Here is a 14,989-nt window from a genome sequence, read left to right as displayed (position 1 = left end):
TGAGAAGCATGGGAAAGCATGGAAACATTCTGCTACAGAATGTTGTTGTTGGTTTTTTTGTTGTTGTAAAATTGTACATGGAACATGACAAGGACACATTTTTGATTATCAGTCTGACATCCTAATTTCAGTTCTGAGCAATGAATGTCTCTCTCTCACACTCCCAATGGAAATAAAAAACTCTTTTACATTAAATAAGTAATTGACATTTTTCAATTACATTTGAATTTAATCTTAATAAGACTAATAGGGAACAGCAACATGAGCTGTTAAATGTACTGAGTTTCTGAGCATTAAAGGGAAAGACTTTCCCCCCTTCATCTGGCATGCCTCTAATAGTGGTTACTGTCCCTCCTTCTACTGTTTATGTGTTTTGAGTTGAATTATTTTATAAGTTTAACTGTATTTTTAATTGCTCAAATATTTAATGTGTTTAATGTTTGCTGCCTTGTGGACCCTGGTGAGGTTAAAAGGAAGCACAGGCATGTTTTAAATAAATAACTGGCACAGTACATAGGGATTGGTTCCATATAGCAGACTACATGGAAAAGGCAGCAGCATTTAGGATATTGTTATAATAAAACAATACAATTACTTGGATGTATAGTTTGTGAATTATGTTAGATCTTGGAGGATCTGCTGGACCAGAGAGTTTAAGCCTTGTCACAAACTTCTGCTGGTAATAAATTGTCATGCTTCTGGGAGTCAGAAGGGAAGCTGATCTGACTTCTCTCTTGAAACCTCGACAACTTCAGGGCAGGGTTATTTAATCAAGTTGCAATTCGCCCAGAGAGAAACCTTCAGTGTTCTTGAAACTGAAGCTTCAGTTTTATTAAAGTACAATGCATTGCAAATCAATTCCACAAGATGTATGTTCACATGCACCAGGAGTTACCAGCTTGGAGGACAGATCACTGGCTGTTTAGAAGAAATGTAGCAAAGAAGTTTACTGCTAAAAAAACCACATCTTGGAGGTTGGGATGATGAACTGGTGTTTGGCTAAACCTGAAGTAGCAATGATGTCTTGTCAGGAGAGATAATCTTTGCATGCTCTGTGGTTTGTACCCTGAAAAAACCTTAAGCTTTAACACAGTGGTCCCCAACCTTTTTATCACCGGGGACTGGTCAACGCTTGACAATTTTACTGAGGCCCGTGGGGAGGGGTAGTCTTTTGCCGAGGGATGTCGCCGCCACCGCCTGAGCCCCTGTTCCACTTGCTTTCCCACCGGTGCCCCTGACTTCCTGCTGCCCGCTGGGGGGCGCTGCCAGCAACAGCTGTCCAGTGCCACGCCGAGGGGGAGCCTCAGCTATGGCGGCCACTGGAGAGCACCAAAGGTGAGCCAGCGGCAGAGTGGCAGGGCACTTGAGCAGCAGGGAGGCCCAGCTAATGTACAGCAACATGTTCACATCACTGCCCACGTGATCCAGATGTGGTATCATCACATATGGGAAGTTGGGGTGATTATCTGGTATTTGGGTAAAAAACTCTTCGATAAAGTTAAATTCTAGCATATGGTTATCACCAAATACCAGAGCATTGCCCTGACATCCTGGATGTGATGACATACTTCTAGTGATGGAGATGTGCCATTTCATGTCAAATGGTTCTCTTTTTCTGGGTAAAATTTCCCCCTCTAGCTAGTTGAGCAGTGGCATAGTAATGAGGCCTGGCAACAGGGGACACCCACTTCCACTAGGGAGTCTAACAACCCTATCTTCATTGGTTGTCTCCTAGTCCTTGTTTTGTGACAGAGGGCAAAAAGGTTCTATCTACTTTCTCCAATCTATGCACAGTTTTATAAACCTTTATATCAGTTTAGTCATCTTACTTCATTCACCTTAAAAAAAAAGTAAAGCCAGCTTCTTGTTTTCCTTAGTTTATTGGAGTTACCAAAGTCTACTGTAACATGCTCTATGCAGGGCTACCTTTGAAGATGCTTTGACAGCTACAAATGGTCCAGAATGCAACTGCCAGATTGTTGACAGGACTGTCTTGGTCAGGACATATAGCACCTATTTTATGGCAGGTGCACTGGCTCTCATTTAGTTTCCAGTGCCAATTCAAAGTGTTGGTACTAAACTTTAAAGCCCTAATTGGCCTGGGATCCTTGGGACTGCCTCTCCCAGAATGATCCTCCCTATCCTCTCCGATCTTCATCTCAGAATTTATTGAAGGTTCCTGGTCTACAGATTGCCTGCATTGTGTCACTGCCTCTGTACAGTGGTATTAGTTGCCCAAAGAGGTGCATGCCTTATGGGACCTCCTTAGATTCCATAGAGCATGCAAGGCTGCTCTTTTTCAGGCACTCTTTGGATGATTGTGATCCACCAGGCAGCTGATATACTTGTCGTCACCATCCACACATCTTACCCTGCTTGACAGTAGGTACATTTTAATGGGGAAGAATTTTTAACCATTTTATATTGCTGTATTTTTTTATTGATGTGTTTTAAATGCTATTAGCGGGATATAATTTTGATAAATAAATATGCTTGTTCCTTTGCAAGTCATCATCTGGATGCCTAATGAATTCCTTAATCCCACCCACCCACATATGCATAAATTGGCATGTTAAGTGTTATAGAACTACAATTCTGTAGTTCTAGCCTGTTCTAGTTGGTGTGTTGATATTTATAGTTTTTGCAGGTAAGGTGAGAATGAGTAACTCTGGATGAATACAACAAAGAGAGTACACTATCTGATCTGAACTCCCCTTTTTCTTCACAGGTCACTTCAAAGATGAGTGAGGATCTTTGTGTTAGCTTAATGGAAATCACCTCATTTCAGCCAGCACAATTATTTTGACACCCTGAGGGCTCAGGGCTAGCATCTGCATGCTGCACACAGCTGCTGGGAATATTTCTCTGTGGCATGGGGGAAATAGCCTTTGTTTGGCAGGAACACACTGACAGACTGTTATTTTTATGCAACAGGGCTGTTATTTCAGTCCCCTCCTGCTCCTTATCCTACTACCTTGGACAGAAATCAAGCTTTGAAAGCTGGGAATACTGATGTATTGCTTGCTTGCAACCTTCCAAATGCCCACTGGAATGTCCAAGGACATTAATTTCTTAAACTTCTGAATGCATCTTCTATTATTTTGGAAACTTTTATACCCCGCCATTTAAAAAATTTGTAGGGTTTTTTTTTATGTACTTTTTCAGATTTGTAAAAACAATCCTCCAGTCTATGGCCAGGTTCAGAATTAGATATAATGATTGTAAAATTGTCTTCTGAGAATCTCTGACATTCTAGGCACAATTTAGATAGCCAAGGTTTGTGAAAATTTCATGAATTTTTTCCCTAATGATCAGGTCTGCTGGCTGATACGTAATATGCAGTTAATGCCAATTCATGTTGAGTATGACTAGCCATTCTTCCCCTCTTCACAGCTCAATATATTAAAGCATTACATCAATTGACTCAAACCTATAAAAATAATAAAAGAACAGCTCATAGAAGTGTTAAAATATGGCACTACTACTTGCATTATTTACTGGATTGCTAGCAGTAAAGCTCGTTGCATCCAGGAATGCAGTGGGCACTAGATGTGGGTTTGGATTGTATGTTATGTCATGTTGTAATGCAATTGTTATGTGTACTATTTGCATAAGCATTAGCAGGATTGCAATCCTCCCAGGGCAAGAGATATGGACATCCTTCTGCATATTGCCCCATAGATTTATGGTTGTCTGTGGTATTTGGGCTTCTGTGCTGGTCTGCTGTCATGGGATTGGTTGGTGTGTTGCTTTCACTCCTTGTTAGCATTGTCCTGGATAGACATCTTATAACTAGGATTGGCTTTTGGATGGTCTGGTGTTCTAATTAGATCAGGATTTCATTGTAGACTATGTTTTTTGTTATTATTTTATCTTTCTCCAGAAGTCTTCCTTGTTGTGAGCAATGAATAATATGGACCCTAACATCTGAGAGCCAATTTGGTGTAGTGGTTAGGATGCGGACTGGCATGTCAGGTTCGATTCAGCAGCCAGCTGGGTGACCTTGGGCTTGCCATGGCACCATAAAACTGTTCTGATCGAGCAGTGATATCAGGGATCTCTCAGCCTCACCTACCTCACAGGGTGTCTGTTGTGGGGAGCAGAAAAGGAAGGCCACTGTAAGCCGCTTTGAGCCTCCTTCGGGTAGAGAAAAGCAGCATATAAGAACCAATTCTTCTTCTTCTTCTTCTTCTTCTTCTTCTTCTTCTTCTTCTTCTTCTTCTTCTTCTTCTTCTTCTTCTTCTTCTTCTTCTTCTTCTTCTTCTTCTTCTTCTTCTTCTTCTTCTTCTTCTTCTTCTTCTTTGTGGTGAACTCGATAGAGGGCAACATAGAGTTGGCCATAACTCAACTCTGGCTCTTGCAGGTAGAGTCCTATCTTATCCAGAGTTTGTCCCTGTGACTTGTTGATAGTCATAGAAAATTCCAGTGTCACTTGTTGTCATCTTAGTGTGAATGGTAGGTCTGCATCTCAGTACAAGGTCTATCCTTGGGATGAATACAGTGTCTGAGCCTGTGTAACCTGCATCACTATCAAGTTGAGTTTCAGTTGTTTGACGATGAGTCTTGTGCCATTGCATAGACTTCTTTAGGTGTTGAGGTTGCATAGCAGAATTATGATGGCACTGATCTTCAATGTGAGTGCATGCAGTGACATTCCTGTTGGTTTGAGTGAGTTTGGGAACTCAGTTGGGAAGTAGCCTTCACAATTTTCTGAAGTCTCATTGACAATTGAGCGTGTGCTGAAGTACGTAGTTTCTTCTGCATCGAGTTGTCTGAGAACTATTGCATTGATGTGATCTACATCCATATTCTTAGGACATAGTGTGGCTCTTGTTGCCAAAATGTGGCAAATCTGCATTACTGATGGAATCTCTGTGACTAAGCCTGGTCCAGATCTCTGTGACTAAGCCTGGTCCAGACAGTATTTCAGGAAGTATCTCCATTATCTCCTCCTGTAGTCCTTCGATGGTGGTATGTTCTCTGTTGCCAATTTGGAGAAGCCAATGACTGAAAGTGTCTTCATAGCATACACATTTTGTTCTAGTTTTAAGATTTTGAAATCCTCCCTTAGCGGATGTAGTTTTATACAGGTCTCTATAGTTTTAGTTCTGTTTCCATGCTTCACTACTGGCAGCGGCTGCCTGAAGTCACCTCCAAGAATCATCAGTTTACCCCCAAATGGTTTTTGTGAGGACATGATCTCTCTCAAGATGCCATCTACAGCAGTTAGTGCCAGAGCGAGTGCCGTAGTGGCCTCATCTCATATAATGGCGGTTGCTGTTTGTAATATTTTGGTCTCTTGTGACTTTGTCTTTATGTTGGATGTGGTTGTCTCTGTAAGTGGTGGGACCAGTTAAAACTGGCTAAAATAAGTCCTACCACCTTCTAACAGGTTTGCAGCAATCCTTTTCAAAGCAACCAGTAATGCAATTTCCCCCAGTCCGTAGAAAGTATTGAGGTGAGTCTAGGTATGTTTTACCAGTTCCTCCAGGGCTATTGAAGTAACATCTATGTGTTAGCTGGTCATTTTTGCTGGCAGATGTTCTCTCATTGTATTATGTCTATGATTCTATGATTCTATGTCCTTTGTTTCTCATTTCAGGAGATCACCATGTGTTTGATGGTCTCTCTGTACTCTTCTACAGTAGTCTATCTGGTCATGTTACATGCTGGAGGTGTTTGTGGAAGTGGGATATCAAATTTTGTGCTTGTAGTGCCACGAGCTTTTAGAGTGTTGCTGATGTCATATATGGATCTAGCAATGCATTGTTCACATTATGCATCATGTCCAGTATCATGTAGGTGAGTGTAGTCCTCGTACAGATGGGTGTTGAACTTGTCTAGCAGTTGTTATGGATTTGTAGGAGTGGCAAAGATCATTATGTAGGCAAAGAGTTCTCTCAGTTGTCTGGGCATACTGCACACTACTGCTTCCTCCAGAATCTTCTCCCAAATGTCATCATCTTGTAATAAACCATGATGTCTGGTGGCTTGGCAGAAAGAGTTGTATTGGATGCCATCAACAGCTTTTAAGTACTTGAGGCTTGTGGCCCCTGGAACATGCAGGAGTAGGAGTCTCAAGAAGTACCTCTCAGTGTCTGCTGCAAAGTTTACTGAGTACATCCTACCAATTGTGTTCTCTGCAGGGTTTTTCTGTGGAATCCACTCTCTGTCTCATTGGTTGAATATGAATTTTATGCAACAATATACAACATGACAAAATCAGAGTCCAGTAGCACCTTTAAGACCAACAAAGATTTATTAAAGGTGTGAGCTTTCGAGTGCAAGCACTCTTCGTCAGACTATCTTTGTAGGCCTTAAAGGAGCTGCTGGACTCTGATTTTGTTGTACTACTTCAGACCAACATGGCTACCCATTTGAAAATATACAACATGGTGCATGCCTCCCCATTGTGAAGAGGAGCATGATATGAGCATGGTGCCATGCTGTATGCTTTGAGCAACAGTGGATTGTATCATTCTGGAGTTGTGTTTGGCTGAAAACTATGTACAAACAGTAATATTGCATCTGGCTGACCCTCATTCTTGGCTGTGTTGGTTGGTTGTTCGTAGTCATTGTTGTCTGTGGTCTTTTATGGAGAGGTATGTCTGTGCCCCAGCTTGATCTCCAAGTAGTAGAATTTTATGTTGTGTGAGACATTACTTTAAAAAACATAAATGCAGACATGAGTGGAAGTATCTCTGTGTGCCTGTGAGTTGTGTAAGCTGTTGGGTGGTTGTGTTTTGCTGTGTTCCGGTGCTTAGGACTGGTCAAATCTTGGAGGGCTGCCTTGCCTGTAGGTGTACTATGCTTCTTCCCATTCCGCAGTATAAGTGGATATTGTCCTGTGGTATCCATTGTTGTCCTGTGGCATCCATTGTTGTCATCATGTATTGAAGCTCCAGCCCTTCAGTCATGCAGGGTGTTCCTGTTTAGTACTGTAGATCATAGTAATGTTTGGTCTGGTCTGAGTATTGTGCTACCTGAAAGGAAAAGCAGTTTGAGGTCAAGATTTGCGAGTTGTGTTTTGTTGGCTGGGAGAAGCAGAAGAGCGGAGAGGGTGTCACAATGAATGCTGTGATGATGTTGGCTGCATTATGTCGTTGAGTGGTTAATGCATTGCCTATCATGTGGTGTGTGTGGTTGAATCTGAGCATTGTCTCTGTGAGTGTTGTCGTGTGACTGCACTGCCATGTGTGTGATGTTTTGTGGGCCATGGGTTGTGAGTTTGTCTTCCATCGCTGGCTGCTGGATACCAATGCCAGTGTCCAGATAGGACTTGGGGATGGCCTGTGGTGGGATTTCAGCTGATGAGGACAGAGAACAGTTCCCCATGAGTAAATGGACGCTGTTTTAACTGTGGACTTTGTGGCACAGGAATGCAGTGAGATTCTTGAGACTGTTGTGTTTTCCATGAATGAGGGGAGAATTTTTCTTTGTTTGTGAAGGTGGAGGCAGCATCCTTCCTCCTCCCCTCCCATTGCTATTGCCAAATGGGACTCTTTGAAACCATGTATGTAAATGGGCATTTGTGAGTGTGAGTGTGTGTGTTTTTTTTGGGGGGGGGGCTGCGATCATTGCTTAGAATGGGTGTTTTGATGTAGTGGTATTTTGAAATGGCTTCATGTTTCCACTCATCCCTCCCATATCCAGTGTTATCGGACTTTCGTAGAGAGATGCGCTTGAACTCTTTCACATACCATGTGCGTGTGTGCCTGTGTGTGCATGTGATGCTGGCATCTTGATGTTCCGTTGTGGGGAAGTCACCCCTTGGCACATGTTGTAATTTATGAACTTTTAGTTTTTTTAGTATTCTTTCTGTCTGTTGGTCTGTCAGTCAGTGGTCCTACTCAGAGTCTCATCCTGTATGGAGTGTGGGGGGGGGGGAGCTAGTTGAGTTTGGTGGGTCCTTGCACATTAAGCTTCCCTGCAGATAAAAACTGACATGGCAGAGACAGAGGTTGCAGTCAGCCTTTAATCTGTGGGTTCCCAAAGAAAGCAAAGTATGGAAAGATACTATTCACACCTGTCCTCAGAGGTTGATCATCCAGTTTTGCAATCTCAGCATCCTACTGCATGCTGGGTGCCACTGAGGCATCCACGGTCCCAGTGCAGCCCACCTAACAGGGTTGTTGTTGTTGTTGGGAGCTGGTGTAGGGAAAAATGATGTTGCAAGCTGTTTTGTGTCCCCATTGGGGAGAGAAGAAGAAGAAGAGTTGGTTCTTATATGCCGCTATTCCCTACCCGAAGAAGGCTCAAAGCGGTTTACAGTCACCTTCCCATTCCTCTCCCAACAACAGGCGCCCTGTGGGGTGGGTGAGGCTGAGAGAGCCCTGATATCACTGCCTGGTCAGAACAGTTTTATCAGTGCTGTGGTGAGCCCAAGGTCATCCAGCTGGCTGCATGTGGGGGAGTACAGAATTAAACCCGGCATGCCAGATTAGAAATCCTCACTCCTAACCACTACACCAAACTGGCTATATGTTTAAAAATAGAAATGAGGTATACATAGCTAAAGAGCAGCCTGTAATAGTCCAAGCTCATCCTTGCTGGGGCTGGGGCAGAAATTACTTACCCCCATGAGCGGGAAGCCAGATTTCTCCATGATCTCTTTTAAGACCATGCCAAGTTATAAAAGATGATGAAGAGGGTTTCCAGTTGCTGTACCAGTGCATTGTTTTGCTGTGATCTGCTTTTTCATGGGAGTGAATGACAACTATTATCTCATAAGTGCTTTCAAGAATGCTGCTGGCATATGAAGGTAAACCTGGTCTGTTTCTCAATGTAAGCAGGCCCTGGAAATCATGCTTTAAAAATTGAAATAGCCTCCCCTTTTTATTTGATGGCGCCACTTTCCCAAGCCTGGGCAGAAAGGACCCGCCCCTCTTTCCTGCAGAGATAAGGAAAAGGAGCAGGGGGGTGGCAGGAAGAAACCATTTTAAACCCTACTCACACTTCAAATCTGACATTTGCTTTTAATATGATCCTGTTTTCATTTCCCTCCATAATTTTGATAATCTGGAGATTCCACAAAATTGCAGCTCATCTCCAGACTACAGAGATCAGCTCCCCTGGTGGAAATGGATGCTTTAGAGCAGGGGTAGTCAAACTGCGGCCCTCCAGAATTCAATGGACTAAAATTCCCATGAGCCCCTGCCAGCAAATGCTGGCAGGTGCTGATGGGAATTGTAGTCCATAGACATCTGGAGGGCCGCAGTTTGACTGCTTTAGAAGGTGGGCTCTACAGCATTGTACCCCAATGAGATCTCTGTCCTCCCCAGGCTCTATCCCCAACTCTCTTTCCCAACCTAGGTCTGGCAACCCTGCCCCCTCATCTCCTGTCAGTGCACCGGGGGGGGGGGGGGGGAGACTGGCAACCCTAATTCAGTATAATACTTTGCTTTAACCTATCTAAAATACATTCTTGTCTACTATCGCTCATACTAGTGCGGACTTTGGTCCACATTTTTGACCTACTAGTCACTAACTTCTAGAAAATACAATAACGTTTTCATTTCCTTTTTGTCTTTTTTGTTTCATTATCTTTAGTTGAGAGTGCTACTTCTTTAATTTTCTAGACTGTTAAGATGACAGCTAGCTTCGATCATATCAACATCAAATTATTCCTTTGTATATTCAAAGCTTTGCATATTCTCAATCTTTACTATATAAGTTTTTTCTAAAGTTATGTTTCTACTCATGTTCATCCTTTTTTCATATTCTTTGCTTTCTTATTAAACCCTGGATTTTATCTCTTGAGCCGTTATCTTTCTCTTCTAGCTGTTCCTAATTAGTGTGTGCTGCTTTGTTTTAAAAAAAGCAGCAGCTTTAAGTTTTATCTTAAGGTATGTGGTATCTACATGTCTTACAATGTAGATGCCCAGCTATTTCAACATGACTTTAAAAGGATACAATTTAATCCCCTCCCTTTGGTAAATTAGTCATATCTGTGTTTTTTGGCTAGCTACATATTTGCCAAGGTTTCACAAATAAAAACTAAAACCACACAACATGAAGTATGCTGCTCTACCAGTGTGTAGCCTTGTAAATTATAAAGCCCATATATATTCTGCAGATGAGGAAGGTGCCTGACCTAAAAATAAGTGAATCACAAAGAGTTTAAAAACAGAAATAGATGGGTTGGAACTGGAAGCTTTAGCCATGTTTTCAGCTGTTTTGGAGCATGAACTATGCCTGTATGGAATTAGTGAGATGATAAATAGCCTGACAGATGGCCAGGTGGCATAACAGTGGCATGTAAGGTTGCTGAACAGGAGACCTGGGTATTTGGAGCAAATCTGGCATGCTCATTTTCCAGTGTTGGTGGAAGCAGAGCATGAAGAGATGGTGGTATATGATTGATCTCTTTAGAATTAGCTGCCAGCTGGAGTGGTTGCTGTTTGTTCTTCCTATTTCTCCTTGACAGGAGCTTCAGAAAAGAGTTCCTTCTGGAACATTATTCTAGCTGTTGATTGGCAGGGTTCTGGTCTGGTCTCTCCCACAGATGAAGACCATGGGGGGGGGGGAGTATCCATGATGGGAACTCCTGAAAGAAACATATCTCCTCCATGTATCCATTCCTGTTACTCTACAGTGTATTTTTTAAAATCTTTATAGTCAGCTTTTCCTCCCTCCCATTCCAATATGGAAACATTTATTTTCCTCTAGAACTTAACATGGAGTTTTACAACCTCTTGTTCAGTCTTGTTAAGAATCCTACTTTAATTTTCAAGGAAGTTTCTCTCCAGGGTTTTAACTGTCTTTTTAGTCTGGAGATAATCTTAACTGCTGTTTTATTTCTAGTGACAGGTTCTGGTGTGTCCCAATGCTTGTGACTATTTCTGTTCCTCATATATGGTCCCATTCCTCTAGTTATAACTTTCATCCAAACCGTTTCAATGAATAAAAGAGACATGATTATAACCTTGCGTTTATAATATATCATGTTCTGAAGAGTGTCGCAGGAGAACTCAGTGGGTTTAAGGAAACGTCTGAGACTCAGTGAGGTCAGAGCATCAGCAAACATTTCCATAGGTACACCAGGAACCCTGCGTGAGCTTCAGTAACTGCGGGAAAGATCATGCTACCTATTGTCTTGGGATTTCTGAAAAGGAATGTAAGCAGGTTCTACATAACTTCAGGAAACAGGGATTTCTTAAAATTATGGAGTAACAACTTGTATGTCATACTCAAATATGAAATTTGGCATGACTAGTTCAAGGAGGGGAAAGGCTGTTTAATATGGGCTACAATGCCCTTCCCCTTATATTATTATTGTTTTCCTAACTACCTGCCCAGATGGGCCTGTTTCTTTATCTGGCTAGGGAGGGGTTATGTTTGTTGCTTATACAGGCAATATCCAGTACCAAGGTCAATAGCAGCAAGAAGTTACAGTTGTGGCTTCTTGGCCCCACCCTTCAGAGAGCTACTGGCATGATCTACCTCAGTTAAAATCACACTGCCTGTTGGTGTGCCAAATAAAGCTAAGGAGTATCAGAGATAGAATTATGTACAAGTTATGTAAGCTTCAGTCTAGAGCCTCATATAGATTCCTCTAAATACAAAGATGTTATTAAATTCCAAGTTTCATCTTAACTTTTTTTTTTGGTAATGCTATTGAGCCTCTTACCTTGACACAGTTCAGGTTCTCAGCATAATCCAATCCTGAGCATTAAATGCCATTTATCCATCTATTCCACCAGTGTCGTGGTGGTATGCCTTAAATATGTGATCATTTCAGGCTGAATTGCTTTTTATCTTAAATATATATACATAGGGAACCCTTGCAACTTATTTGATGGAATTTACCTCCAGATGCCCCTAAGCCATTCCTATCTTATGCCTACTAGCAAAAGATGTGTCCTGATTAATATATACCTGCTGTTTTTAAGGCTGAAACTGTTGAGTCTAAAAATCCTGGACCCCTGAGCAGTGCTGGGGACCACAGCCACAGCAGATAAAACAAATTCACAATTGAGAATGTACTTGGTTTTCATATCCCGGTCTAATAATTAAACCAAACAGAGATAAACAGATCTATCCAATGGCAATACAATAAATATATTAATAAATGAAAGAAAAATGTCCTTGTTTTGTAGGGCACTTATCTTTCTTTTGTGAATATATTTATTGTATTGCCATTGGATAGGTCTGTTTCTCTCTGTTCGAACAAGGATTCAACCTATTTGGGAGCTGCTGGTGTGGAAGGTTTCCAGCAAATGGAATCCATCCAGACCTTAAGGTGCCTTCCATGTATTGTGGCAACAAGCTTCAGATCCTGTCAGGCAAAACCCATTTTTGGGGTAACAACCACATCACAGTAATGAATGGAGCAACTCTAATTTATGTACTCAAAGGGTAAGAACTAGTTCATATTCTAGGAGTATGTTCCATAAACCAAATCTGTATGTAAATTTGAAATTAGTCAAATAACCTGATAATATACTGTTGTGGTTCTGCATTAAAGTACTATTTCATAATGCTTGGTCAAAATGCCACAACCACCTTGATACAGATTTATCCAAGTCTCAGAAGGTAATCTTAACTTAATTAATATTAACAAAGGAGATGGGGGGGCACAAAAAGAAAGAAGTCTGGACAATATTCTTAAATATGAATTTTCATATGCTCATATTGGTGAGGACATTGAAGAGGAATAGAAATATTAAAACCCCTCAAAGTTGATAAGGAAGCTACTCATACAAGGTCATATTTTAATAATTTATCTTTTGGTGTCCTTTTGTCTTTTTCTGAAAAGGTCTCATTCGATTACAAGAGCTTATTAAGGCTCCATCACGGTATAACTTGCGTCTAAAAATCCGCCAGTTACCAGCTGACACAAAGGATGCAAAGCCCTTGCTCAAGGAGATGAAAAGAGGCAAGGAATTTCATGTCATCTTTGACTGCAGTCATGAAATGGCAGCAGGCATTTTAAAACAGGTAATGATCTCTTTTTGTTAAGTATCTTGATTTTCTCTGTTTCTAAAATCCAGTGCAGATATAATACAAATTTCCAGCAAACTATGGTTTGTAGAAGTTGTAGAAATTTGATTTATCTACACAAAAGTGTTTAAAAGTGAAAACCAAGAATTGATCTAATTGCTCAGCTTAAGGAATCCTTATACCAGTTTCTTTCCTCCCTCTGAACTGTTTCAGCAACATCATTGTAATATGCAATCAGATGTATTCTCTTAAGATGCATAATTGCTTTTAACCTTAGCCTATTGTATACCTATTGTATACCTGGCAGGTTTCCATCCTATTGTAATGCTCCCTGGTTTACATGTTATTTCATTAATTTATTTCAAACACTAACAGTCAGTATTGTTGTACTTATATTGGTTTATACTCTCACAGTCTTAAGCTTGATTCAGATGTCTATTGCTGAAGAATTGAGAATGTTCTGTAAACTCAGAATATCTAGCTTAAAAAATCATGTACTTTTTTGGGTTCTGGATATCAGGGAGCTAAAAAGAATGGTGTTCTAAATATAGATCTGGTATTCAGATGTGGGTATTGGTTCCCCCACCCCAGGATTCGGATTAGTTTTGGTCTATTAATCTTTTGGGGGAATTTATCTGGGCATCTGGAGGGGTCGTTTTTACTGACACTAAAATTATGATAGAGATGTTGGTGCCTGTCCCAAATAATTCCCAAATTTTAAGCAACCTCACTCAATGAGGTGCCCCCTGCCATCAACTTATGAGGGAAATGTAAAAAATAAATCTTCCGAGAAGGATTCCAGATAAGAGGGAAGGGGCATGGTGCTGAGCTGGAACAAATTCACACACACTCACACACATGAAGAAAGAAATTACTCCCTCCTTCCTTGCCTCTCTCTCTTACCTTTTGCTTCCCCAACATCCTTCCTGGTCCCTCCTCCCACCATCTCTCTAAGACCACACACACACACTCCTCCCTCCCTCCCCCTTGCCCCTCCCCCTTACTTCTCACTTTCCTGACCTCATCCCTTGTCCCTTCCCCTCTCTGACACTCACATACCCATACCCAAACTCACACATCTTTCCCCTCTCTTCTCCATCCTTGCCTTTGGGGGTTCTGTGATGCTGTGGCTGGGCCAGGCTCCAAGGGCGGCAGTGCTGGGGATAGCCAACACCACTGCTGCCCCAGACTTGCTGGGCAACATTTGCAGGGCTTGGCTGGGCTTCCCTGCCTCCACCGCTGCCTGGGAATTGCCATGCTGCATTGCTGGGCTTGGGCAGTGCCACATTTGCCACTGCCCAGGACTCACTGTTGTGTCTATCCCCAGACTCTGCAGTCAGATCCCTGCAGCTGGGCCAGCCTCCTCAGCCACTGCCACTGGCCACCTCCTACCTTCTTGTAGCATGCTTGGGGGGGGGGGCAGAACGCATGGATGTGAGGACTTCTGTTTCACTGAGCATGCTAGAAGATGCTTTCCACATCAAAAATGCAACCAATGTACAACCTGAGATTTGCCCAAGACAAACAAAATAAGAACACTGTTGTAAGCATAGCAAATGTAAAATCAGAGAATCTAGCCCATTAATAACCTGAAAATCAGCAGCCGTGTGCAACCCAAGCAGCCCCTCTCTGTGAATCTGCAGCAATGTAAAGCCCAATATCCCCACAAAAAGCAAACCTGTTATGAAGCAACTTGAGCAAAGAACACAACTTTGAAAAGTCAATAAAAACATATTTCAATAAAACTTCAGCTTTGCTCAGAACCCAGTCGAAGATCATTCTCCCCCTGGCTGACTCTGTAACCCACTGTTCCAGCTCACAGTCATTTATGATGTCTAGGAATCTTGTTTCTACATCATGACTTGAGCACATTTTAATCCAGTCAATGTGAAGGTAGTTGAAGTCCTCTAGTATCAGCTTTCTTTTTTCCTAGTTCATCTCAAGTTCAGCCTCAAGAGTTTGATCAAGTGAGCAATAATACACCCCCAGTTTTAAGTAACCCATAATGATTTCTGACTTATTTGAATCTATGCTCTCTGATACACAA

At 41.8% G+C, this 14,989-nt stretch overlaps 1 protein-coding gene across 8 annotated transcripts in view; it reads left to right on the top strand.

The window, feature by feature from the left end:
• Window positions 1-14,989, top strand: part of GRIK2 (glutamate ionotropic receptor kainate type subunit 2) — a 624,521-nt gene that overhangs the window by 229,603 nt on the left and 379,929 nt on the right. For all 8 annotated transcript variants that reach the window (XM_077303360.1, XM_077303395.1, XM_077303345.1 and 5 more), the window contains one exon: window positions 12,758-12,939. In XM_077303360.1, the coding sequence (XP_077159475.1) occupies window positions 12,758-12,939 (182 nt within the window). The remainder of the gene's footprint in view (window positions 1-12,757; window positions 12,940-14,989) is intronic.

The sequence above is a fragment of the Paroedura picta genome, chromosome 1, assembly GCF_049243985.1.
Source record: "Paroedura picta isolate Pp20150507F chromosome 1, Ppicta_v3.0, whole genome shotgun sequence".
In the NCBI taxonomy this organism is placed as follows: Eukaryota; Metazoa; Chordata; class Lepidosauria; order Squamata; family Gekkonidae; genus Paroedura; species Paroedura picta.
Note: the sequence above shows the minus strand (reverse complement) of the source record. Positions and strands in the feature narration are given on the sequence as shown.